This window comes from Cariama cristata, unplaced genomic scaffold (genome assembly GCF_000690535.1).
Source record: "Cariama cristata isolate BGI_N322 unplaced genomic scaffold, ASM69053v1 scaffold28635, whole genome shotgun sequence".
Taxonomy (NCBI): Eukaryota; Metazoa; Chordata; class Aves; order Cariamiformes; family Cariamidae; genus Cariama; species Cariama cristata.
This window is the reverse complement of record NW_009616287.1, coordinates 12518-39759: the sequence shown is the minus strand read 5'-3', so window position 1 is coordinate 39759 and position 27242 is coordinate 12518. Positions and strand designations below refer to the sequence as shown.

Sequence of the window (27242 nt, the reverse complement as noted above, 5' to 3'; positions counted from 1 at the left end):
GCTGCCGTGCGACGAGGCGGTCGAGAAAATCGCTGTCTTTCTGCTCCGAGCTGTGCCAGGGCAGGAGCCTCCCCCCCTCTGCCTCCCTGCGTGGCTCAGCTCTCATCAGAGCACCCTGCTATCAATTAGCAAATTAAATCCAATCCCTCTGGCATTTCCCAGGTATTCTCGCATGGCTGCTCTGCTTTTGGCTCCTCCAGCCTTGACTCCTGCACTCTGATGGAGCACCGTCTCCGGCATGCTGCCTCTGGCCCGCTGCCATGCCGGGCTGTGCCACGCTGTGCCAGGCCGGGCTGGGCCCCTCCTCCGGGCTGCTCATGTCTGTGAACCCCTCAACAACCAGAGATGAGATTGAGCCGGTGTCGGTGCCGGTGGCAGCTCGGCGGCACCCAGCTGGGAGCCCCCAAAACTCCTCTGCTCCGGGGTGCATCGGACACGCCGTACCCCTGCCTCCCGCCCTCCTCCTGCACACCCTTCTCAGCTGGGCTTGAATAATACATACAGAAAAGGATATTTTTGACTGGGTGAAGAAATTTGCCAAGATAGGGTTAGATTGTCCCCAGGAACTGTTCTGTGCGTGAGTTGGGGTGACCAGTTTTCCTGCAGCTGTGTTTCTGGGTGTGGGTGCTGGCAGCACCTCAGTCTTGCTCTGCCTGGCTGGGGGGGTCCATGGGTGCCCCCGCGATGGGGCATGGCATCCCCGTGGTCTCGTCTCCCTGCCCAGCTGTCGGGCAAAGGATGCAGCAGCCAGGTCCACCAACAGCTTTCCCAGCGGTGTCCTTGGTGCCTAGGAGCACCCAAACCAAAACGCTGCAGGCGAGCCAAATTAAACAGCGCGCAGTTATCGCTTTGTTTTAGCAAAGACAAACTGAAAGGGAGAAGGAACGTGTTTTCCTTTGCTTTTGTTATTTCCCTCTCAGGCTGTTATTTTCTTGCTTGGTTTGCCGGGGAATGGGAGCTGCCTGCGGAGCCCTGGCTGGCTCCAGAGCTGTCGCCGGGCGAAGCATGAGGCCTTTATTTTAAGAGTCATTTTTCTGTGTCCTGGGTTTCACATCTCTCTTGCAGGCAGTTCCTCTCCTACAGCACCCAATAGGAAACATCACGCCAGCAGAAAGAGGACGGTTAGCTAATCATGGGGACGAAGCTCACATCTGCTTATCTGAGCTGCCCAGAGCCCCGTGCCGGGGCAGGTGGCGACGCGGTACCCGCCGGGCTGTGCCGGCACGCTGGCCACGGAGGCCAGTGCCTGTTTTCCGAGAGCATGGGTGCCTCATCAGGAACGAGCATCTCATCGGGAGTGAGAAAGACCACAATGATGCAGGAGAGGCTCCGGCAGTGGAAGAGTTTCTGTTTCTCTTGGGCTGCAGGAAACGATTACAAAACGCTGCTGTGCAAAATTCACATCCCACGATGGGGTGGGCTGGGCTGAGCTTTGAGGGTCTCCCCTGTCGCTGGCTTCATGTGTTGCCTTCTCCTCTAAACCTCCAGAGAGAAAGTGCTGGTGCTTGCAGCCAGGGTCGTACCCAGCCCCTAAAGAATGTAATTTAGAGCCGCCTTGCAGGAGAGAGAAGAAAAAGCACAAGATTTCCCTGTCAGCCCCAGCCCCAAGGCTGGGATTTTCCGGACTGGGGCAACTAGGCCAGGTCTGTGCCCACCTGCGAAGGGGAATGAGCAGCGAACGTCTCGGCTGCTGCAGATGGGGAAAGCGGAGGCAGGTCCAGGTGGGCCCATGGTCTGCGGCAGCCGGGGGCTGCTGGAGGTGGGTTGGGGATGGTGCCAGGGATTCCTCTGCCCACGCTCATCCTCAGCCACGCTGGACATGGCATCAAACACCTCCTCTGGAGGAAGCTCCATCATGCCTAGTCAAAGATGATCTTAATCAGATTGCTTTGCTATCCTAGGAAAGAGAAAAGACCACAAGCAAATCCGGACACCTCCAAAGAGTCCATTGCAAGTTTTCAGCAGAGCAGGGAGCCGGTGGTTTACCCGTGGGTTCCTACTAGCCTTTTACCTTCGTATTACAGGTGCACCCCAAGCCTCAGCCAAAGCGCCCACCGCTGTCGGCAGGAGATGCGCTGCCCTCAAGGGTGAAATACCCAAGAAAGTTGATATTTGGTAGGAGAAATTACTGTGTACCATGGACCTGTTCACCTCAATGCCACCAAAGCAGCAGATCTGGACCATGACCTCAGGGTTTCCAAAGCCCAGTCCTCTGCTTTTTAGTGCTTTTTCAGCTGGCCATCAGTCCTGGGCTCAGCAGGCGTTGCTTACTGCAGGGAGATCATGAATTTGGGCTCTTTGCTGGGGGCAGAGAGGCACGACGACTGTAACCACCGGGTTTTGAAGAAGACACAGCCAAGACAGCAAAGTTCAGTGGATGTGGATGACAAGGGCAAGAGCGTTTGTGGATGACAAAAGATCACGCAGGGATATTGGCTCAGAAAAGGGGAAGAGGTAGAGGAGACTCAGTGGAAATATAGGGAGGACATATGGAAACAATCAGTTCCTCTTTCTACCATATCCCGTCAGTATAGTACAGAACTTAAAGGGCAACGTATAAGGAACAGGTTAAAAGAAGCTGATTTTATGTATTTTATTTACTGTCAGGTTTTGAAATATACTGGCATCATTCAGAAAGCCAGAGGCAAGGACAGTCATGGCATGAAGCCCAGATGACAACAGAGGTGACAACGAAGCATCGTGTTTTCCAGGACTGCTTGGAGGGTTTTATAAAACCAAGGGGTTTTACAGCGGGAATCAATCCAGCTTTGTGACTCCTTTGTCTTTTGAGAGAGGTGGAAACACTGTCACCTTTCGTCCCCAATGGAAACCGGGGACAGCCAGGGATGAGTGCAGTCCCCATGGCGTCCCCGCAGCCTGGCCCTGCCTGGATGCTCCCTCCTGACCACCCCCCTTGTCCCCGGAGGGGGGAAAGTGGCCAGAGAGCCCCGGCGGGTGCCAGGAAAGGGAGGACAGGGACAGCCCCCCCCTGCAACCCAGTGGGCTGTGATTAGATTCCAGCCCCTTAACTAACGTCAGGGTGGTAAATCTCCGGTGAGCCAAACATCTTGAGCCAAAGCCGAGTTTGGTCCCTGCTCCATCCTTTCTCCAGGACTTGACATCGCTCTGTCCTCCCCCATCCCTTGTGCGCAGCTGGCTCCGAGCTGGCTGGGCACAGAGGAGAGGGCCGACGTGCACGGCCCTGGATCTCTCTGAGGAACATGACGTTTCTTCCATAAAGAGATTTTTTTCCCATCAGCTGACACAGTCAGCATCACACGGGGCAGCCTGAACTCAGGAACAGCTCGTTATTTAAGAATGCCTGTATGGCTCCATATGGATTAGTAATATTTGCTGATGCACAGGCACCACGCTCACCCAACCTATTGTTCTGTCCCAGTGCCCTACTCATCCTCATGGCCCAACTCCCCCCATTTCCATGCTCGTAGAAAAGCTGCCGTGTGCTGGAGCACCCCGGCAGAGCCTGTGGCACTCAGCTCTTTGCCGTTCACTCACCGGGAGATGCGGGCGAGGAGGTCCCCTCCGGGGTGGCTGGGTGGGGGGTGGCAGGAGGATGCTCTGGACCGGGGAGCCCCTGGGGAGTGGACGGTCTACACCCAGGTGCATGCCGCTCTGTGGGAAAGGCAGCGGGAAACATTTGCGATTGGGACAGAGAAATTTTGAGGTTCCAAGGGCTTTCAGGACAGATCCCTTCTGTGGTTGTTTCAGCAACCATGAGCAACCAGCAGTGGGGAAGATTTGTTCGAGATAAGGTGCTTCAGAGAAAACACTGGGGGTTGTTTGAGGCCAGGGCAGAGCCGTCGCGCAGAGGACACCGGTTGGCTCCAGGTTTCAAGTGGGACCTGCTGGACAATCCCCAGTCACGCAGCCCCGGCAGAGGGGAGACCACGCAGTCCCACCCTGAGGTGGTCTGAGAGCCCACGCCCGACGGCAGGAGGGACAGGGCTGGTCCCACAGCCTTGCCATGACCAGGGGGGAAAAGGCATCGCTGCGGCAGCGCCCAGGGCCACGGAGGGCTTGCTGCCGAACATGTCTGCTCCCGCTTTGCCATGAGCAGTGCATTTCTGCAAAAACACTGCCCAGAAATTCAAACTTTCTAATTCTCTCTCTTTCCTGTGCTCACAGCACAACTCCTTTGCCCTGGAGGTGGTTGTTCATCACGCGCCTTTCACCAGCCCCAGCAAGCGGCTGGATTTCACATCCCTGTGCTTCTGAAAACCTCCCCGGCTGGAGGCACACGGATCCTGGAAAGGAAGAGAACCTTGTGCAGCCATCTCCCAGTCTCATTTAACCTCCGCAACTTCTTCTGGTTAGTAGGGTGTAGATTAAACATTAAACCCTTAAAAACATCCCTTGCCTCAAAAAAACCAGCATAAAGTCAGGGCAGGAACTGCCTAGTATGGATGGTCATGAGAGTGTACCCTTGTCGTGTGTACAAGGAAACACAGATCCAGCCCCTGCAAGTAGGTTCTGGCTGAGCAAGAGATGGATCACGGCAGAGGTCATGAGACACGATTCAGGCCAAAGGCTTCTGCTTGGAGCTTGTTTATGCTGGTTTATGGGCCAAGAGCCTGCCCTTCCCTTTTGGGAGCCCTGGACCCTCTTCTTTGCAAACAGTAGCCCGGGAGTCGAAGCAGGCACCAGCCGGAGGTAGCTCTGACCCAGGGAACAGGCTCAAGCGAACATCTACTCCCATCCGCCAAAGGAGCAGCACATCTTTCCTCCCAAATACAGGCTAGAAATTCTCAGCCAGATGCCAGTCCAAGCTAGAGGCAGCTCCAAAACTGTGAAAGGGCTGGGAAGAGAGGTGCTTTGACTCTTCCTTGGAAACCTCTGCACTTGCCCCTACCTCACCCCTAAGGCTGTGTCAAACACACATTAACCAAATTTCCTCTGCTAGTCAGTTATTCCCCCTCTGGTTTCCACTTCTGCAATTTCAAAAATCTGTACATGATTATGTTATTACTCATTAGGAAAGGAAGCTGTCCCAAGAAGACCCACACCCTCAGAAACGCTGAGAGTTACGGTTGAGTAGAGCCCTGCCGTCCTTGAAGCTAAACTGCTCCCTCCAGAGACAACCACTCATGAGCAGGAAACAAACCCAAGTGCGTAACTCACGGCGTGGCTGCAAGCGAAGCTGTGGCTTTGAGAAATGCTCCACCTTTATCTGCCCCAAGAGAGTGCAAGACCACACGGCTACGTAGGAGCTGTGGCTGATGTTCCTGTAGTGTAAGAGAAAGCATAACAAACTCAACGATAGAGGTTATGGCAATTGGAAAAAAATTAGGCAGTTCCTTAGAGGAAAAGAGTATCAAGTGTTTCTGTGAGCTGTGGAACTGCTGAAATCAGTTTTCCTCTGGCTTCATCTCAAGGGTGGGTAACTGGGGGGACTGTTACCCAACAAGGGTTACACCCTTGCTGCAGCCCTTCCCTCTGCGAGGCAGTAACAGAGGCTCGCTTCCCGGTTCTGTGAAACTCGCAGCCAAACCTGAAGAAACTCAACATCTCTGAGACTTCACTGCCTCTTCCCCCCGTTAAATCTGCGCAAGCGTGGCCACGAGGAAGGTCCTGCAGCATTTTGGCTGTGAGGAAGCCTGGACCCCCCTGTTCCACCGTCCCCAAGGGTTCTCTCTACATGCTGTCCTCCAAGGGAGGGAAGCGGGTGGTTGCAGTGTGCTGCATCGCTTGCAAAGACATACCCGGTGTATGGCAAAGCTTCTGTGGGTGCTGAGATGATAGGAAGGTCTGATGCAGATGTACCTATCCTGCCAGCTCAACCGCCGGCTAGCTGCCATGACTCTGGCCGCAGGGCACCGCAGCTCAGCGAGACTCCATTGCCCCCAGCCTTGTGCTGCCTGAGCAGGCAGTAGCTGCACTCTCGCACCTAAGGGTCATCTCCATCAAACAGGTATGATTCAGCATGCAAGAGGTCAAGGGACAAAACACCAGCCTGGATGTACACCTCTACCCAGCTCAGCAAGCAGCGACAACTCTTGAAGTTTCAGTCCTAGACCTCCCTTGAACAAAACTGGACAAGTTGTTTCTCTGCAGGATTCATAGCGAGCAACCAACCTCGTTCCAGTTGTGCTCTTTGTTGGGCTTGAATTCAGAGCATCACCAAGATGAGTCTACCAAAGCATGGCACACTCAGACCCCTGCAGAAGGTAAGCGATGCAGAAACGCAAGTGCAATCGTTTTTGAAAGGGACTGGTTGCCTGAGGTAATCCCTGCAGCACAGCAGAGAGCTTCGTGGTGTGAGCGGGGAAAAGCGGGTCTTCAAGTTAACCCAGAGGGCTTTAAGGCAGCAGGATTTTGCAGCACGAGGAGGAACATTTGAGGAAGAGAAATAGACTGTGCCCCAGCCACCGCCAGCGGGAGAGCACTGGTTGCGGCCAGCTGGCCCTGCTGAGCTGGTGAAGCCGATGCTGGCACTGCTCTGTCTGCAACGCTTGCAGGTCAGAAACGTGGACTCCCAGTTGTTTATGGCATGGAGGATCCAGCACCACGGAGGACGAGGCACTGATCGCTGACTTGCTGGACTTGCACTCCTCCCTATGGGTTTCCCAAGCTGACAAGTCCAGTCAGAAACCCTGGCAGTCAATGGCAGATGGAGGGCACAGCCCTGAACTTTGGAGGACAACTTAACCACAAAAAGGGAGGTGACTCACCAAGCAAGTAACGAACTGAAGCTGTGTCAGCAATGGGGAGGTGTGTATCCAGGTTCAGGGACAGCGTAGACAGTCCTAGCGCCTTATCTACATTTGCACAAGAGAAGCCAGCACCAGGGTTAGCAAAACAGGAGCTGAACACTCTCAAATATCACCCAGCTCAAGTCTGGATCCAGTTCCACTGAGCAGCCGTTTGTGGGATTTGAAAATAGAGCCAGAAGCAGCCTACCACACCAGAGCACGGCCAAGGAATTGAGCCACAACCCTCCCAGCTGCTCATGCAGAGGCTCTGCAATCCAAAGCAGGTCTGGAAACACCCAACGGGGTGCTTTAAAAGGCAGGAAAACCTTTTAAGTTTGCTGCCAGAAGCAGTCTTGTGCCATCAGCTGGTTACAAAACATCTCCCAAGGAAGCACCTATCGGTTTCACCTTTGCAGAAAAGACTGCGCATAGAAAATCCAGAAAAAAAGGCACAACTAGCAAGCATCACCCTCTTCTTATACCGCAGCACCACAGCAAGACAGAGGACAGCCTTCCTTTTCCAGGAATTAAGGCGCCTCCAGCTTCATTATGTACTACCAGCTCCATGAGACATCGCCCATAACTTCCCCATCATCAAACCCTTCAGGGGTGACAAAGAGCTCCCACTACTTGATGCAATCAAGCATTATTTTCCTTTCAGGTCCTCAGTCATGTAGTTTAAAGTAGCTGTAAGGTTCAAAACCAGCAGCCTGCATTGCTCAGCTCCTCAAGATCCCTCAGTTACAATTTCCCACTACTGAGCATCTCTGTTATTAAGTTTCAGGTCTTTAAGGCAGTGGTAAAATTGTGATTTGTGGTATTTAATGCTAAGCTCACTTTTGGAAATCAAGTCAAGCAAGCCTATTCAGACCCCTTTTCCCTACTCCCATCTCTTTTTTAAAAAAAGAGGTACTAAAGCCTGATAATGTTTACTAAATTCTGGGACTTTTGGCTTGCAAGAAGGGATTTATTTGGAATGGAGAACGAAGGCGAGGACCAGGCGAAGGGGAACCTCTGGTGGTCACAGGCTTTCTTCGCAGAAACCCTCACCGTGGCAGTGCAGAGAGCTGGCATGAAAATAACCTGTGAACTGCTTCTGCAAGCTCAGCAATCCCTCTTTTTCACATCGCATCTCCTTAGACCACAGCTTTGCTCTTGGAAATACCCGTGTACAGCAGCACAGGAGGTCCCTGTGTTGTGTACGAGGTGTGTATGTTGGTTTTTTTCCCCCCCCTCCTCTTTCTGCTTGCCAGGAGTTTCACTGAAACCCCAAGAATTCAGTGGAATTTCACTGAAAACTCAAACGTCTTTTTTTACTTCATTGGTCATTGTGTGCGGGGAGTTTCCAAAGGCATTTTGCTCAGAGTATCTTGGTATCTTCCAACTATACCGGTAAGTTTCTCTAGTTCCCACAAGTCTTACGTTTCAGGCACTGGCAAAGACTAGGCTTAAGTAACAGGAGTATTTATTTGTTTAAACCAGTGCTGCTAACTAGAAACACTCCTTTCAACCATGGCAAAAAGCATCTGCGCTGTTATGAGGGACACGGGTTAAATCTCTAAATATGAGAGATCCAGGTTAAAACCAAGTCACCAAGAGGAACAAAAATACTAGTTTTAAACAAGCAGTTCCTCGACTGAGCTGCCTGCCTCTTGCCAACAGTCACGTTTGTGCTGGCACAAGGAAGGCAAAGCCTCTAGCGAGAGCAGCGCTGACTTACAGCGGCTGCAGGACCGCAGCCGAGTCGATGACAGTGTTTCCATGCAGAGGATGCAACAGCACCGTTGGTCTGCACTTACAAGCACTGGTGGCCACAAAACACCTCTAAGCTCCATTTTAAACCCAAGCCGGGCTGGGGCAAAACATGCTCTCTGGCCACGCCAAAGGGAAGAGGCTCATTTCAGAATTTGCCAATCTAAGGTTTTTTACAGTCAGTTTGGCATCTCGGTGGAAGCCTTGTGAGATCTCCTAAAACGGTCAGGAACTGTGTAATTGCTTCACCGTACTGAAGGGTTCATCTGAGAGAACACATGCTCCAGGTCTATTTCTCAGTCTCAGCATCCCGTTTGCTGTGAGGTCTGCAGGAAGGAAAATAACTGAATGAAGGACAAAGTCGGCACCCTCCACAGTCAAATACTTTTAATATAACCCAAGATTTTGCACAGTGACAAAAATACCATCAATGTAGGGCAGCAATTCCAATGATAGGGTAGAAAACCAATTCAGCAGCACACCACCACTTATCTGAAGAAAAACATCACCCCAAATGATATGTACGCTCATCTCAGCTATCAATAGCCTGAAATTCATGACAGAGAGCTGACAGAAAGGCATCTCAATGTTAACAGCCGGGTGCCCAAGCCTCCGATCTATCCAACAACAGGACTTCAGGTGTCAGTCACAGGAGTTGAGCTCTTCCAGCCCCGCAGCTGCAGGCGAGCTCTCGGTCCTCGCCGGCCATGGCATCAGCATCTACGGCAGCTGTGGGGTCAGTGGGCTGAGGAGATCACTCCCCATCAAAAGTGAGGACACATTTCCAAGGACAAAGTACACCATTTCAATGCACACACACGAAGAGCAGTTGATGGATCTGCAAGTGCTACCCCTCCATGGCTAAACACAGATCTCTACTGGCATGAAGCTTTAACTCTTTAAAGAGCAGTACTGCCCGCCCCTCCAATTTGTCTTCAGTTATCTCAATACAGAGGAAATGAGAGTTTTTCCCTTCCCTTTGTTAACTGGCCTCTATTAACAGGAGGTCAATTAACGTGCTTCATCAGAAAAGGGAACTTGTCGAAGTGCTTGGTCTGTAGGAATGACTGGGTGCAGTGATGAAGTCTGTCCAGCCTGGCTGACAGCTGGAAATAGTTCATGTGGCCTGGAAACAGCTTAGATGCCACTTACAGTAAATTCAAGTTTCTGATGACAGGGGTTTCTAATCTTTTCTGCTTTCAAGAGAATATTACAAACCAAAAATGGTTTTTCAGGAAAGCAAACACGTTCTTGCAGAACTGTGGTAGCTGCCGCCCAGCCTTCAGCTCTCCAGCTCCACACCAAAGACCTTATCAAGCCACCCTGGCACTCACGCTATCATTGCTGCCAGTAGAACTACAAACGAGGACTACATCAACACTTGTTTAGAGTTACAACAGTGACCAAAGCACTTCACAGCTGGGGTACTTCAGATGATTTTGACTTTCTGATAAGGTGCCCATTGTAGTCATTGTCTTAAAAACCAGTCTGTGGTCTCCACCTCAAGAGTTTTGCATGTAAGACAAGCTGTTGGCTTAATTACCTGAACTTTGATATACACTTGGTCAGCAACAACCATTAACTACACAGACAAAAAAAAAGGTCTCTTTGCTACTGGAAAGAAAACCAAGTCCTCTAAGGTGTCTCACAACCATACGCAGAATTACACATGAGGATTTGCACATGAAAAGGAACATTTCTTTTTACTGAACAGAAGGATTGTGTGAAGATGACACAGCATTGTACAATTCCTCTTGCTAGATTACTGCAGCCTCTTGCTTATTTAGGCTATTCAAATTTAAAACACACATAGTAGTCCTGTAGGATGACTGCAGCTGGGTAGCGCTCTACCAAACTAAAACCATCCCTGTGCCTCAAGCCTGATATGAATACGAATAGTCTCAAGATTGACAGGAATATGAATAGTCAGCAGAAGGAGGATCACTCCCTGCTGTGATTTGCAAACTCATCCAGGTCATCGTTCAAATTGCTCTGGCCATAGCGTGTGCTCCAAGCACACCCACACCAGTTCCAAAAGCACAGGGACAGAGCAGCTGTTAGACACTACCAGCCACCCACTGTAACGTCTTACTTTAAGAATGAAGATTTACCTTTAGTCCCACGTGAAAGACTGGCTGGCCATCTAGATAAGCTACCAAAAAGAGAACTTTTGTGGATCTTCGTTGCCAGGGAGGTCAGAAGTTGTACTCATCTGGCACAAGGGAAGCTGAGCCGAGGCCTGCAATTGACTTTTGAAAGACACTCGAGATGCAGATGCCTAAACCTCACTGATTTTTCAGTACTGCTCCTTGGATTCTCGCACTAATATCCTACAATGAATTTCTGAGCAACTATGAGTCATTTCTGATTTTAAACACCCAAATCCCTGTGCACTAAGAACAGCACAGGGAAAGGAACAGTGTTTCTTAGATATGGCTTAAGACACGGTATAGTACTCATGTTTCGCTGACAGAGCTGCATCCAGCAGGGATGGAGGGCAAGAAAATCACATCACCACTGCCAGCTGCAGGAAAGATTTTGCAGATAAAAACCTATTCATTTTGAGAGTAATACTAAAGTCCCACTAATCCTGCCAATACAGAGCTCAAGGGAATTTCTGACAACTTAACAAGATGAAAATTAATGCTGTTGTGTTTTTGGGTTCCGCCCCCCCAAGGGCACCTCTGACAAACTCAAAAGAGAGAAGATATGGACAAAACTGAAATCCCACCTACACTGAAGAGAAGCTACTAAATGGGATACATTTTCTGAGTGATTTCTTTTGTCTGAGGAAGCTTCTGTGATATTAGCAAAGTGATACAGCTAGTTTTGAAAAAAAAAATAAAATAGAAGGCAGCACCAGCCAGTATTTGTAAAAAGTCAGATATGACGGTTCAAGTTCTTCCCCAGCAAAATACATAAGTATAACTGAATTATATCTCCTCTTAAAGTTCAATCAAACTTACAGTAAACCTATGAAGACAGCTGGAAGAACTCACTGAGTGGAGAGTGAGAAAGAAAGAGGCGCCCAGTGCTGACTCTCAAACAGGGGGATATAATCTCATTGCAAATATAAATGGAGCAAAAGACATCTTAAACTGTTGTATATGCAGTCTAGTATTTCAAAGAGTTATTTTGACAAAAATTCAAAATGGCACCTTAAGAAGCAAATCACATTTTTGCCAAGTTTGTTCATGTACTTTGCAAGAGGCAATGCTTTACCAAGACACATGATATTTTCACTGATGGCAAGCTAAACAAGCCAGTGTTACCAACAAGACTCACCTGTGACCTCTGAATATTAACATGACCCTGTCCAGCCTAGCTGAGATTTTATCACTACAAATTTTTAATTTTTTCCTTTTAATAAACTTCAAGTATAAGTAGTAATAACATTTCCCTCACTCCAAAGCAATTTTTTAGATTGAACTGCTGAAAAAAACAGCAATTTTTTTCCCTTCATTTTACCTGTTGGGGTAAATTTTCTTACTAGTGAATTACCCACTGAAGCTTTGAGAGCATCCTGTTGTATGCCCTGGACTATCCATCAATGTTTATGTACTTGTGCTTCATGTGGGAGAAGTTCTGCAGCAGACATCACAAGTTTTAGATAAAGACACTGGGCAATTGCCTCCAGACATCACATGCCACAAGGCATGCTTGCAGAGAACTGTATGAATTCTCAGGAATGAACAAAAGTCTCTTTGCATCATACAAACCCTATCAGACCACTGCTGGCAAAAAAGTGTTACCTTCTCCAGGATCTCATCACTGGGAAGACTCATGATATGGAGAAACAGTGTCACCTAGAGTTCTCCTGGGAAACTCATCCACTCCTAGAATAATATTACATAGAAGATTTCCCTCCCACCTCCCCTTATTAACTCATGGGGAGAGCATTAAGCTTCTGTATCACAATGACTAATTCCCCAAACTCGTAGGGATATCAGCACAGTTATTCTCAGATTTAAAGCTCCATTTCAGCTTCCAGGAAAGATCAAGAAAGGGAAGTTTCTAAGCACTGCATATATGCTCTGGCTTTCAGCTGCCTGAAACACATGAGTCAGTTTGAAGTCATTATACTGATATGGAATAGGAATGTAAACAAAAATCAAGACTTTGCGATATCGCTGTCCAGTCTGGATGCCTTTCTCAGAGGCAGACTCCTCAAATAGATGCAACTGGAATGTGTCAAGGGTTCAGGTACAAGGAGAAGGATAACTACCAGTCACGGTTCTTATGTGAATTGACGGCTTTCATAACTTATGAAATGGTACTGATTTGTCTGCACAATGTCTGCTTATAGCAGGGCAATGATTTTATGAACTACTGTTCTACGTCAAATCTGAGGTCATCAATGTTCCCTGTGAGCGGACACTTGATATTACTGGCTCAAGCCAGATACTGGTGCCAGTGGCACACAGCCCTACAGTACACCTCAGCCAGCTCTGTGCCTCTGAGGAACTGCAGTAAACTGCAAACCTATCCTGTGATACTGACTTGTATCCATTTAGGATGGTTTGAAATCATAACATTTTCATTTTTACCTAATAACAGGACCTGAATCCAGATCTCTAGAGGTAAAGAGCTAAGGAGTTAATCAGATACATTACTTCACCTTGACCTGTCTTAAATAAAGTAAGAGTAAACAACTAAGCCCTGCATTCAAGTGCACCACTTGGTAATTACTAAAAAATGCTGAGCCTGGCAGAAATTATGTTCTAACTTGGCTCCTGCATTAGAATTTGCCTTGAGAATCCCAGGACAATTGAAAAACCGGTTGCTTGATGATAGTCACATCAACCATTCATGGTGTCCCTGAAGCCCCACACCTCCAAGACAGAGATCTGGAAGCTTTCAGAGCACAATGGCTGATTATTGAAAGTATTGCAGTGGCTGGTTCTTCCGTGGTTCAGATCTGCATCAAGGTAAAGAGCCTGGCCATCACCACCTCCTGTGGAGAGACAAAGACAAGTGTAAGGGTGTGTCTGCATTTCTTAGCATAGGAAACTGCTACACAAAAAAAGAAAAAAAAAAAAAAGAAAAGACTTAAGTGCTTTTCTCATGGGAACAACTGGAAGCCCCAAGTGATGTTTGCTTGCTGTCTTCAGGTGTAACAGAGTATGATCAAATGCCTAGCTTATAAATGACACTATCAGAACTGGATTTTTTTTTTAAATTTAAATTAAAAAAACCCCAAACAAAACAGTAAAGCAAGTCAGTAGGAACAAGAAGCCCGACAAACGCCTGCATTTAAGATTTTTTGGTACTGAAGGATCTTGGAAGCTACCAACTGCATATTTTCCCTCCAGTAAAGAAAAACCAAAGAATTCTGTTAGCAGTCAAAAATCAAAGCTGGGAGAAGAACAAGATCAGTAAGTAACAGCACTGGCTCGGTCTTCTAAATCACTATAAAACGTGTCAGAGTTAAAAGCATTTTGATTATCTGTGGGTCTGTGTCAAGATTCACAGAGCTTGCAGTCAGAGAACGCAGTGAAGGGAAATAAATTTAGACGGAAATGTGTTAGGAAAACAAAAATGAAGATTTCCCTATTGCTTACAGGGCAACCGTCTAAGAATAGTTACTGAAAATATCTGAAGACTCAAAAGGGTGGAAACGCTGGTCTACAGCTGGAATCGTGTACAACATTCATTTCTATATATCTAGTACCCAAGCGTGTATTTCTCTTATTACTACCCACAGTGTAACATACAGTAAACATAAGTGCCTTTCTTATCTAAGGCTGATGGGAAGAGCTGGTGAGATACATGCTCAACAGTAAAGATCTCTGAAATATCTGTGATACATCATTAACAGTGATTTCTAATTCAGTTACACACACACACTGAAGCTCTCATCAGCCTAGCTAATACTGGAGCAGCCCAACCTATGGTTGATTAGAGTGCATGCTGCTAAGTGGGAAATCAGTCAACACTTGACACCACAGAGGAAATCACGAGGCTAGTTGCTCTCCTAACAAGTTTTCCAAAAAGCTTTACTTGACAAGGACAACTACGACTTTATACCAGTTCCTTGTAAATTCCATTTAGGTGACAATTTTACTAAGCAGGCTTTTGCCAAAGTCACCAGCACCACAGATCCAATAGTTCCAGGAGAATTAACATGTTTTATAGTTTATCCTGTGTTTCAAAAACCTCAGTGCAAAGTAAGTTCCTCTTTAAGAACTATTTCTCATCATGAATTAGGCAGGATGAAGGTACATCTGTGCTTAAAGCTATGAGTTACTATCGTACTCTAAAATGCTTGATATACAAGCTTTCCCCACAGAAAATTTTTGTTGGGTAATAATATCAAGTTTTGGCCACTTTTATCTCTAACTGGAGAGATACTTTAACACATACATTGTAAGTATACGTGACTTATCTAAGGCAGATAGGAAAAGCTGGTAGTATATATGCTCAAATTCTCACACTGACTTACCTATAATGACGCATTCACTGCTGCCAGCCATGAACATGGAGGCTGTTTTGGAAGGCAAGTTGAAGTGCCGAGCTGATAAGAAGGGAGAGAGGCGATCTGAGGGGTCTGATGGGACACTGCTGGAAGAGAGGGTGCTGGAAGCTGGCGAGGCATGACTTTCTGTCTCGGAACCAGCTGTGGCCAGTTCTGGGTGTTTTATGATCACCCACTCGTAGCGTTCCACTTCTGGCTGCAGCTGTGTAGGGGCAGAGAAGAGCAAAGCCTTAGTTAGTGCACATGCACTACACAGAGAGCTCTGCACAGCAAAGAACATTCAAGCCCAGACTCCCCCCAAACAATTTGCAGTAAAGACTGGACCAAACTGTCGCTCAGGCCAGATGTTATTTTCTTTCTTTATACCTTTGCTTTTTAGGTGATTGAAGAAATGATGCAGTGTTTTCTGAGTTACCTTATTACATCTTTTAAGAAAATATTTTGTGCAAGGGGAGAAGAAGGGTTACCACAAAGCTGAAAAGTAAAATTTTCTCCTCCACATTAAAAGTTCAGTAGACTTTATAAACTAGGAGGGCATATATTCCAGTCTCTTCAAATGGAAGGGAAGTAAGGGTTACTCACATCAGTACAGCGGTTCTGCCTTGCTACTGGGTAGCGACAATAAAATTTTACTCACCCTAAATACAAAGCACTCCCCAGTTCCAAAGAAACTCAGCTTGTTCCCTCCTCGCCTGCGCTCGCTCCAGTCAGTTGACAGATAAGCACCACAGACCTAGCACAAACAGCACGGTCAGGAGGCTTTCCATTGAAGAAGAAAGTGCGTTAAACCAATTGATACCAATACTTCAGAGGCCAGAACCGAAGGCTTTATTTTAGTTTGATTTTCAAAATCTCTGTATCAGTGGATTAAGGCAGCACAAGTACTTATATCTAAAGATAGATTTAAACTGCTTTAATCCACTGGTGGGTACCCTTAAATCCTAAGAGTTTCATAAATTATTTCACATCTCTGAGGCCTTAAAGGAGAAACGTTCCAACAAAACCCAAGGTAACAAAACACAAATGACTCCAAACTTGTAAAGCTTGACTTCCACTTCCTCATTTTGGCATCCAAAGCAACAGTATTGTCACAAGTTACAGGACGAGCAGTTCTGCCTGAACATTTTCTGGTCATAAGCAGTAGCTTTGGTGGCTTTCTCCATTTCAAACTGTAGGTTAAAGCAAGCTTAGCTAAGCCAATGCTGAACTAGCTCAGATATTTAAACTAGTCTATTCAAACAGCATGGGGTTCACTAGTTTCCAATAAAGAAAAACAGCCTTAGAGGGCTGAGTTTTTCTGTGGAGTCTTTTGTTTGTACTAGAAGAATTTCTTGCTACCAGCAACAAGCATCACTGCCAAGTGGACACAGACCAAACAATGAAGCTCTAAGAATGGGATGAAAGCAACCCTGCTTTTTTTTGTTTCTTTTTTTTCTCCAGAAACAATGGTTAAACAGAATTGTTCTAAGGTGCATCTGCTGTTTAGCCCCCACCAGCATCACAAGTAGACCTCCTAGGACAAAATTACTGAGGAGCAGTGTTTTAATATAGATAAATTGTGTCCGTAAACAAAAAGATGGCCCAGAACTCTGTTTGATCTGATATGCCCGAAGTACATGAGAGCCAGGAAATCAGAAGGCAAATTTTCTTCTAAAATGTTAACTATAGACGTATGAATAAAGGATGAACGTAATCCTTTGCAAAAAACCAAAACACACAACCACCAAACAAGAAACCCCATACTTTTCTCCTACTTTTTTGTTCGGACTATCTTTGGTTTTCTGAGGGGTAAGAAATGAACCATACCATAAAACCCAGCACCATTTACAAAGCTAGACTTCTGACACACTCCGGGACAAGAAGTAAAATATTAAGTAAATATTTTCCCTCTTCCCTTTAGATACTGTGGGCATTCTATAAGGCACTGGCATGTCAATGCAGGCCTGGGATGGCCAGAAACCATACACAGAACTATGGAACAGCCTAGAGTGCTAGCACTAGGTAGATGAAAGAAAGAGTAGAAATGGGCTTGTTTCATGGACAGTCATCCTGCAGGAACATAAGCAAGAATACAAGCCCACAGGCTACAATAATAGCTCAGCATTGTATACAGAATATTTAGAAGTCACGCACAGTGGTGCAGACAACGAATGCTCATTACAGAAAGCATGTGTGCCCTCCTTCAGAGGTTCTGGGAAGCTTTCTTGTTTTATGCAATTATTTTTTTTAAGCAAGCATGAGATTATGCTAATGTTTCTGTTTTCATATGATGTTGCCCAATATTGTCATACACAGTAGAGCAGAAAAACAACACTCATTAGATAAGGCACCTGCATGCACTCCTCCTCAGGTTCTCAGAGCTTTCTTTTATTTTTTTTTTTTCAAACAAGAATGAGATGAAGCTAAAGCTTTTGTTTCTGCATTATGTAGTCCAATACTATTCGTACCATTTAAATTCTGCTACTTTCTCTCCTCATCTCTTGTAGAACATGAAAATATCTTCTATGAATCATGAGTTTCTTAACACAATTCCCCAGCCTCTCCCTCCGATTCTGCAATTAAGAGTGTCCAAGAGCTCAGTGAGTTACTCTAGTCCATCATCCCACATTACTTACAAGAGAGAGAATAGCTGACCAAGGCCTAGACTACAAGATTTACTCAAGGATGCATAGTCCCATAATCAACAAATGGAACCATTTAAAGCATGCATTGTTAAAAAACCAAACCAAAACCCCAAGCAATTTCAGGTCCCTTGCTTCTTCATTTTATTATAAACAGTTGTGTGTTGCAATACAGCATTACACAACTGCCTAAAACCTAATTTGATCAGTTGCCTTTCTCCTCACTCACCTCCTTTGCTGTGGTCTTGATGAGGAGAAGAGTTGGTTCGTGTCCCTCGCTGTGAGAATAGAACCTGAAGTGCAGAGTACAGAGAAATGAGCACTCAACTATCACTAACTGCAGTTCTTTTCCTCCTTAACGTCAGGCACCACCTCCTCCTCCAACTGATGGCACGGCAAAAGAGACATCTGAAGACTAAGCATATTCCTGCAAATGCTTTCTACAGTCTGTTGTAAATAGAGTTGAGTGTAGACAAATATTATTAAGCAATTCTTCTCTACTCTGTTCTCTGTACTGTTGTTTATGCCTCTGCAGAATAACTAGAAGACAACCTGTCACAACAGTGGCATTTTACAGCATTTTGAACTAAGACAACCTAAAGGAAGTTGTGTCCTGAGGACTGATGGCTGTGTCTGAAGAGCTTTCAGTTTTCATAGAAAATAATTACAGAATCACAGGATCGATTAGGTTGGAAGAGACCTTTGGGATCACTGAGTCCAACCTTTGCCCTAACACCACCATGTCAACCAGACCATGGCACCAAGTGCCATGTCCAGTCTTTTCTTAAACACCTCCAGGGATGGTGACTCCACCACCTTCCTGGGCAGCCCATCCCAATGCATAAATGACCCTTTCTGTGAAGAACGGCCTCCTAATTTCTAGCCTGAACTTCCCCTGGCACAGTGTGAGACGATGCCCTCTTGTCCTATCACTAGTTGCCTGGGAGAAGAGGCTGACCCCAACTTCGCTACAACCTCCTTTCAGGTCGCTGTAGAGAGCATTATGATACATTCTCTTTGCTTGCTTTTGCTTTTCCTCATAGGTACATGGGGCTGGGACAGCGGACTACTCCCCACCTCAGTACCTCAACCACAGACGTCGAAGTCGTCGTTGTCGTCATTAGGAGCTATAGGATTATAGCCTTCTGTGCCAAGTGCAAGGAGAACTCGTATCTAGTTTATCTCACTTTAAAAATAACAACAATCTGATTCACAGGTAGAGGAATCTCTGGTTTCCACTTCCCTTATTCTCTGGATCAGTTTCAACGTGGTTATCAAAAGAGCTTGCAGAGCACTTAAACCATTCGTACCCAGTGGGGAATGAATCAGTCTCAGACCAGCATATTCTGGGAACTGATGCAAGTTTGACTTTTCCAATTGGTCTTGGACAGTTTCAAATGGCTTGCCATGTTCTGGCATATGAATTATCCTGGTCAAATGCTGTAGCCAATAGGAATTTGTCACATTTACATCCCATCACTAATAATATTCTTCAGATCAAGTTCTGACTGGGCACGGTCTTTTTTTCAATCCAGTGAACAGTTCACCAGTTGTTCTTTTTTGCCCTACAGTAGAGAAGAGAGGGGAAGGTTTTCCTTACCTGCTCAGACTACAGCCATGTTCCAAGGTGGTGAAAAGCAAGAGGGGCTGGCAAAGTGCAAATCGTTCTGGGATCCATGACCAGATATCTCGCATCTCTTTCACGCTGACAATTTCAGACTTGAAGTTCTCAGCATGAACTGCTAAGTGCACATTCTGCCTGAGAAATACAATACAAAACATCGAGAAACAATAATTTAACAACAAAACAAGTTTTGGATTACTGGACAGTAACATGCAAGGACAGCCAAACACTAAAAGACCCTAGTAGATACGCTCTTGTTCAAAGCTCCAGTCCATGGGATTAGAAGGCCATGATTTAGTGAAGATAATAAACTACTGCAGTTTAACATAATCCTCAAGAGGTAGTGACCTGGCCTTACTGAAACACCTGGAGCAATTCCTCTGTATGGCAGCTGTGGCCTGCACCTTTATATATTATAGAGGACACAATGGCAAACCAGCTAGGATGACCACAACCTTAAATAGATCAAATTATATTTGCTGTTTGAGACAGTCTCACTGGCACTAGTATTTAAGCATAGAGAAGAGAATACCTAAAGAAACAGCCAGGATCTGAAAGGAAGAGGTAGTACTTTTTGCCCCTCTGAGGTCCTGTCTGTATCATGGAATTAGAGAACTCCTAAAACCCTCAGAAATCTTAGAGGAATCAGTATTACCAGGCTAAGCAATTTTAATCCAAGGCAAATATTTGAAGTTTTTGGAAAGTTCCACCTCTTGGAAACATGCCATTACCAATGACTTCCACTTCATTAAGAATCAAAGAAGTTCCTAGGTTCATGGTTACAGACGAAGCCTGAAAATATGAAGGAACACTAGACACTCAAACCGGAAAGCAAACCCCCATACCCCCGAGAGGGGTCTGATACAATTCTAAGAACTGATTCATGGCTTTTAAACATTTGAAGGTAATCATCATCACCACCAGCCTTCATTTCTCAGATTAAATAAGCACACAAACTCAGAGCCTGGGGATTAAACAAGCGTTACCGCATCCATGGCTGATGTTAAAGACTCTTAACATGCAAGGGTGAGAGCCAAGTACATCGTGGAAGTACCACAGGAACTTACACAAGATACTAAATTACTGTGTAGTCATTAGTGAAATGAAGCTTTAGGCAGTTTGCTCTTCATGCAAGGGTTTAGTTGCAAGTATTTGCCAATTTCTGGTGTGGTGCTGCGTGTTTTTTTTTTGTGGTTTTTTTTTGGCTTTTTTTTTTTTGTACAATGACACATTTCTTTCCTCTCAGTTTCATGGAACATAAAGAGGACCTCAATACTGCATATATGCATGTATCTGAATAGCTTAGCTCACTCCCTAAAACATGCAAACCATACATTTTTTATTTTTCTTGCTTGGAGTACCAAGAAATCAACAGCATTTGCACTGTACTTTAGAGCAGTGCTTGTTTGGAGACACTGGGAAATCCTTTCTGAAATTTATTGTAGCTGCCTTACCGTGAGCGTTTCTAATGAAGTGACTCCTTAGATCACTTAAAAAATAATTTTACTGCTTCCTCTGGCAAAATGAACCAAATCACTACTTGCATTGCTACCCTGCTTTATTTAATTAGCAATGAACTTATATGGACACCTATTTAAACAAGGTGCTATTAATCAACTATTAATGGGTTTTAAAACTTTCAGTATCACTGACTAGGACATTATTTGTGCTTTGAAACCCAGCAAGCTGAGGCACAGGAGAGATCAACTGAAGCAAAGTACGAGCCAAGACTTGAACTCACATCTTCAGAATCTTACTTTAGGTCTCAGCCCTCCTGGTCCTGTCTGGTCTGCATCTAAAGACTGGTGGCACTACGGAATAGAGCTGAGAAACAAAGCCTTGGTTTCAGTTCATCAGAAATCAGATTTTTCTTACCTTGAAGGAATTAAAAAAAATATTCAGGGCTGTCAACTAGTTTATTACAGTGAATTTCTGGAGGAAAGGTAATGATGATAAATAGACTATGAGTTAGTAATAAATATCAAAACAGTTTTAAACTTACTAAACCTCAAACAAGCAAGCCTCATAATTATTTGTATGCTTGGTCTGTATATTTTTCACACTTACGTGATCTGTTTGGGCAACTAAACTAAAGTACTTGTTCCTAAAAGGCTCTCAACCTCAGTGCACCTTTTCTTTTGCCTCTCTTCCTTCTCCTGGCTACTATAAACTGCTGATTTAAAGACTTTCCTCAAAGCCTGTGTTCAGCAGTAGCCACAGTAACATATCACTTTGAGAACCCTGTGTCTTCCTACAACTTTTCCAGGTAGGTAGAATATCACCTTTACAAACAGATCTTTCAGATTTACTAGAAAGCATTTACTATTGTATTGGCCATTTAAAACTATTCCCGGCATGCCACTCCTGCCCCTTGAATATCACGATAAATCATTTTATATTTAATGTCACCATTCAGTGAGTAAAACCTAGACCACAGCTTGACCAAAGGATCTGAAATAAAGTGACCTGCTATTTCCCAGGCATAAATCACAGCTGCAGGTGCTTAAGACTGAAACTTGACCTGTGTTGAGATCAGTGTCAACACACAGCCTGCACCTACATCGAACCAAAGTCTCTGCTGCTTAACAAAAATACAAGTTCTCTGAGTGGGTTTCAGAAAATTGCAACTAGAGTTACAAGGATCTAACCTGTATTTCTCCTCTCATTTTTGACAGTATTTCTCTAATGACACTGCAAATCATCTACTTCAGTTGGGTAGTTGCTTTTCAAAGTAGTAAATGAGTGAAAACGAACAGCACACAAGTTGGCAAAGAAAAAAAAACCCAACATTTTGGTTTATATCGGTTGGTGAAGATTAAGTTTAGGTTTCACCACACCAGAGGTCTTTCAGGGTTATCTGGTAAAAAACCAGCAGTTTGAGAGAACACTAAATTTCGACTGGCACTGCATTAAAGTCTACCACTAAAACTGAACAAATTCATTAAGATTTTACCCTGCGTTAGCATTTTCCTCAACTTTTCATGTTGGCTTACTGGGATCAGCAGGACAACTTTCTATTGATTGCTGATGTTGGAAAGACACAATCAATTGTTATTATTCCAAAGAAAATTAGATTTGGAAAAGCAGCACAATTTAAATGTTTAATAAAGCAGGTTATTTGCTACTTTCATAGGAATGTTGTTTTTACAGCTATATCATTAATACAATGTGCTTCAGAGACCTCAAAGTTCCTGAAGATAAAGCCAACGTTGAGGACATGCGGTAGCAGCTGTCACAGTGGATATGCTCTGTATGTCTTCCAAGACAACAAATACCACACTCCAAGATATGACTCACTGAATTACATCTTTCTGCTCTACTTTGTTTTGGGTCAAATCTTACAGGGTCTGTGTTATCTTTAAAATCCATTATAATTTCAGTTATGGCATAAATGTGTGGTAGAAGCGATATGTTGCTTTTCAGTCATAAACCGCAATATAAGCCATATGCGGTGTATAAGCCTGAAACCTAATCCTGTGTTGAGACCACTGTCAACAGATACCCTGCATCTACCCAAGTCCCCTCAAATCCAAATTTTTGCTTCCTAGCAGAAATCAAGGCTTTCTGCTGCTTTCAGAACATTGTAACTACAGTAAATTAACACAAGGACATTGAAGATTTGCTCGGCTGGAATTAACAGCCTGCTGATTTATTAGAGGTAAAATCCTCAATACACAGGATATATGAAACATGCTTTGATAAGTCTCTTAAGGTGTTCTTTCAGACTTAATTCCAATTCTGAGTTTATAAATTAGTACAAATGTTAGTGTGCATCACTCACTAAAGTTAACTCAGGGCACCTGCAACAAGGCCAGAAGATTCTCAAAGGCATTAATTTAAACCCATAGATCTGTGGTATTTAATACTCACAGGGCAGTCTTTCTCCTTTCCAAGTTCTCCGCTTACCAGGTATCACAATCCACTGAGTTTCGGTCTTTAAGACTTGCTTTTCAGGCCAAGACTTGATGAATGGCTTCATTAACCATTAATGCTATATGGCTGAATAACTCTGACCTCCTTGACACAGGAAAACAGCCTTGACTTCTTGCCTCTGAAAAAAACCCTACCTAAAAATAATCTAGGATGAATAGAGACAAGTCACTTTTAGGAGTGTGCCAAGTTGGGTTCAGTCCAACATCTTTCCAATTAACTGCAGAAAGCTCACAAAGAAGAAAAAAAATGGAGTATGTCTCACATCTATTGCAACAGCATATACCAGGTTTGGATGTGGGACAATATCCTACAGTTCTGAAGACATGTTATTTGAGATGGTTTTAAAAAAATAACACTGTTCTTTCCAGTGTAGAAAGGACTTATATCCCATCATTAGCAGTACTCTCTTCCCTTCTGGAAAACACAGAATTGTATTGCTGTATGGAAGCGCTACATCGACTAGCTGGGGCCATAATCCCTTATCTTACAACTTTGCAGGTGCTTTGAACTAACTTTGCAAGAGTGTATTCAGGACATGTTAGACAGCAATCGGATGCTATAATTGCTGCCCCACTTCTCCTGCCCCAGCATTAGCAACAGTGACAGCCTCAGAAAAAAAATCACCGGCCAAAGACAGAAGAAACAAGCAAAGTGAAAGATTTAAGTGTTTTAACCTACCTTTTGGGAGGTGCAACACTGCAAACAGGAGGGGTGCAGTGGGTATGGAATTGACAGAAGGAGAACGTATAAGGAGAAAGACAAAAAAAAGATAGAAAAGATCAGTGATTTCCCACATCCGCAACAAAATGAATGAAAGGAGCCTGGAGAGAAACAAAGTAAGATTTGAATCACCAAGCACGAGAAAAAACAAACAAAAAGACAGGTTAAAATATTTCCAGTGTCTATTTTTTTCCCATTTGCTACCTGCTTGTAGTTAATCTGATTGGAAAACAATTCAGCATCTCCTTGCACAGGCCAAACATCTGGACAAGAGAACTCACTCACATCCCATTGAGCGTGGGAGAAAAGCTCACTTCTCCAGCACCCCCATCTGCCCACCCTGGGATCCAAACTGAGCCACATTCACAGCAGTATCGTGCCAGGGGATAGAGAAGTTTCAGTATGTTTACAAAAGTAACCGAGAGAGGATAACAGTTTTTCACTAGCAACTCTGCTTGGTAAGGCAGGAACTACCGGCGTTATCTGAGTATGAATTTACTGTATTTTGCTTTGAAGGCATCACTGTTGTTCTGAGCAAGAATACAACATTTAACACGCTTCTGGGGTTTTTTTTGTTTGATTTTTTTTTTTTTGTATTTTTTAAATTTTTTATTTAAAGCTGTCATTCTGTTGCTGAAGAATATACTCAGAAAGGATATTACTGAACTTTAGTACAGGAAGAAAAGACACATTGGAAGAATTAATACTTCTGGTTGTGAGTCCCAAATACAATGGTCTGAACTCTACCCGATGTGACATTCCAGTGGCTAAAGGCCTTGAAATATTTGAGACTGACAAAGCAGTCTAATCCAAGATATGAGTAAAATAAAGCACAAGATAATTGTAAACCAAACTGTGAATCTAAAAATAAACCATTGGAAAAGACTGGAGGGAACTTTACATGTATTAAGGCACATGAAAGAGGTTCAGCTAATATTTACCTTATTTTATAGGCTGAAATCTGCTAAGTACATATTTCAATACCATGGAATGTTTGCAACTACTACAACTAACTCAGCAGCACAAATGGCTGTAAGATCCTCATACTTCGGTGATCGGTACCTTTTGTTTTTTGAAGATGTAGAGAAAATGAAAGACTGTCCCTCTAGAATACCAAGTTCTAGGTATCACACTTACTGACCCCAGCAGACTTCTAGAAGTCATCCCTCCTTCAGAGGTCAGGACAGCTGATAAAACCATTCAACACTTAAATTTCAAAAACAGTTGGGAGAAGTTTTCTGCAGTCACAGAAAGCCTTAGGAGAAATAGAACACACCTACAATACCAGTATTTACCTGCACATACGTTTGCACTTGGCAAGATCCTGATTTTGTTTAGATTAATATATCGCTGCCTTTCCTATATACATGGAGAGGTCTTTCAGCTAAGCTTTTTATTACTGTAGCTTTTCCTATCACATGGGAGCAGGATTTCATTTACTAGTTTCACAGCTGTTTTTTTCTCCCCTCATTTCCGAAAAGAAACTCTGAGTATGCAATCATCTTTTGGATCGGTATTCTTACTCTTCTCTTCCAGGGTTCTTTCAAAATCATTATTTCTAATCGTACATGAACCTGCCACAAAATAGGTCAACTCCTACCTATGATTACTATACTCTTGACTTTCAGGAGGCTTGCAGCCAAACTAATTTTAAAAGTAATCTGTAAATAAGACTTATTTCTTCCTTGTTCTGTTAAAATAACTCCCCAGTTAAGCAAAGCTCCCAGATGGGACAGCGTTTACCTACTTACACCAAAGAAACTGCTGAATTCACAGTACTGGGCAGCATGAAACTGGCAGGATTTTACACAAATAATCTCGTACTTAAGAATTATTTTTTATATTTGTATGGGTACTTTTCTTCCAAGTAATTCATCAGTGTTTTTTCCAGCTTTACTAAAATGCCTTTTAGTTTAAAAACACCTTATGAAAGACACTTTTGAGATACAATACTGGCAATTAATGTGTACCTGTAAAAAGCAATTATAAATTCATCACAGAGTAAGCTATGAAAAACTGCTTTGTTTCTCTTGTATCATAACATTTCAGTTACACTTCTCATTACAATCCCAGCAATGCATAATTTTGGAGCTGCTGACTTTTTCTGCAGAGGAAAAAAAAAAATCAGTAGAGATTCCAGCGTGTACTAGTAAAGCTTCCCCACCAGTCACCCAGGACCGACTGACCGCTCATCACACTGGGAAAACTCACAAGACCACTTGGGCTACCTGTAGCGAGAGCCCTACCTTTTCTGTTTGACCGTGATGCCCTTCTGCTGCAAAGCCTTCTCGTTGGCCATCTGCAGAAGCTGGATCTCCTTCCGTGAGAAAAGACGGATAGCAAAGGCTTTTTCCAGAAGCCTCTCTGGAGACACTGACTTGGCAATGTCTCTCACAAAAGCTCGAATGTCCTGCTGTATGCTGTCAGACTCCATGGGCTGCCCAGCTCTGACTTTGTGAAAAAATTTCAGAAGAGCCAGAGCAACACGATAGAGAACTTTGTAGCCCTCCACCAGAAACACATCAAAGACCCGAGCAACGTACACCATAGGCAGTTCTCCGAAGAGCCACCGCTGCCAGTCGGAGTATACCTCCAATACATCCTCAGACACCGCCACCATCAGCTTATGTGCCGCCTGACAGTACTTGTTAACCAGGTCACCAAAGGTCATGCAGGACGACTCGAAAGCTAAGAACGTCTGATCAATGAGCCGCTTAGATGGGTCATTGCAAGCAAGGATGCGACAAACTTGTTCAAAGCACTCCGCCTCGTCTTTGCTGTAGTGGAGGAGTAAAGCTATCACAGAAGGCAGTGCTGGGCAAAACGATATGTCTGGGAACTGATTCGCAATGCACAATATAATCTTCCTGACTGCCCCGATGCCTTCTGCATTTAAGCAGTACGTGGGGACCAAGCTGTTATCCACAAACTCTGGTAGTGGAAGGGAGCTACTGTTACGTTTTCCAACAATCTTCACAACAATGTCCCGGTACACATTTGCATCTGGAGTCACTGTGCGGCACGGGATATTGCTAATTAGTTTGTGGTACACTTTGGCTCTCAGCGAGTGGTTCTTGGCCCAGTAGCCCTGGCGGGCCAGCTGCTTGAGCTCCTGGAACTCGGTGCAGGTTAGCTCCTTCGCATCCTGGCTCTGGACTGTAACATCCATTTTGTCCCAATCCACAAAGCGGTTGTATTCATCCATGGCTCCAGGAGAAGCATATCAGATAAATCATGAGAATGGAGACCTTATTTAGTCTGCAAAAGTAAAAAAAAAAAAAAAAAAAAAGGTTTGAATAACAGGTAACCTCCCATTTCCTTCAGGAACACACACATACATTCCACTTGTTCCTGCAATGCCAAACCTGTTTTCTAAAGCAAAGAAAGCTAAAGACACATGCTTTTTT

General features: G+C 44.6%; 1 protein-coding gene across 2 annotated transcripts; it reads right to left on the bottom strand.

Moving 5' to 3' along the window:
- Positions 1 to 13122: 13122 nt before the first annotated feature.
- Positions 13123 to 27040, bottom strand: TBC1D24 (TBC1 domain family, member 24). 2 transcript variants are annotated; one of them, XM_009700126.1, is made up of 7 exons: positions 26082 to 27040; positions 23794 to 23811; positions 19159 to 19317; positions 17788 to 17851; positions 15575 to 15670; positions 14905 to 15139; positions 13123 to 13416 (listed from the first exon to the last, which is right to left on the bottom strand). In XM_009700126.1, exons 1-7 carry the CDS (start codon positions 27038 to 27040, stop codon positions 13262 to 13264), a joined length of 1686 nt encoding a protein of 561 aa, XP_009698428.1. In that variant the 3' UTR covers positions 13123 to 13261. The 2 variants fall into 2 exon arrangements, with proteins under 2 accessions (XP_009698428.1, XP_009698429.1); XM_009700127.1 differs by lacking the exon at positions 23794 to 23811.
- Positions 27041 to 27242: the final 202 nt, after the last annotated feature.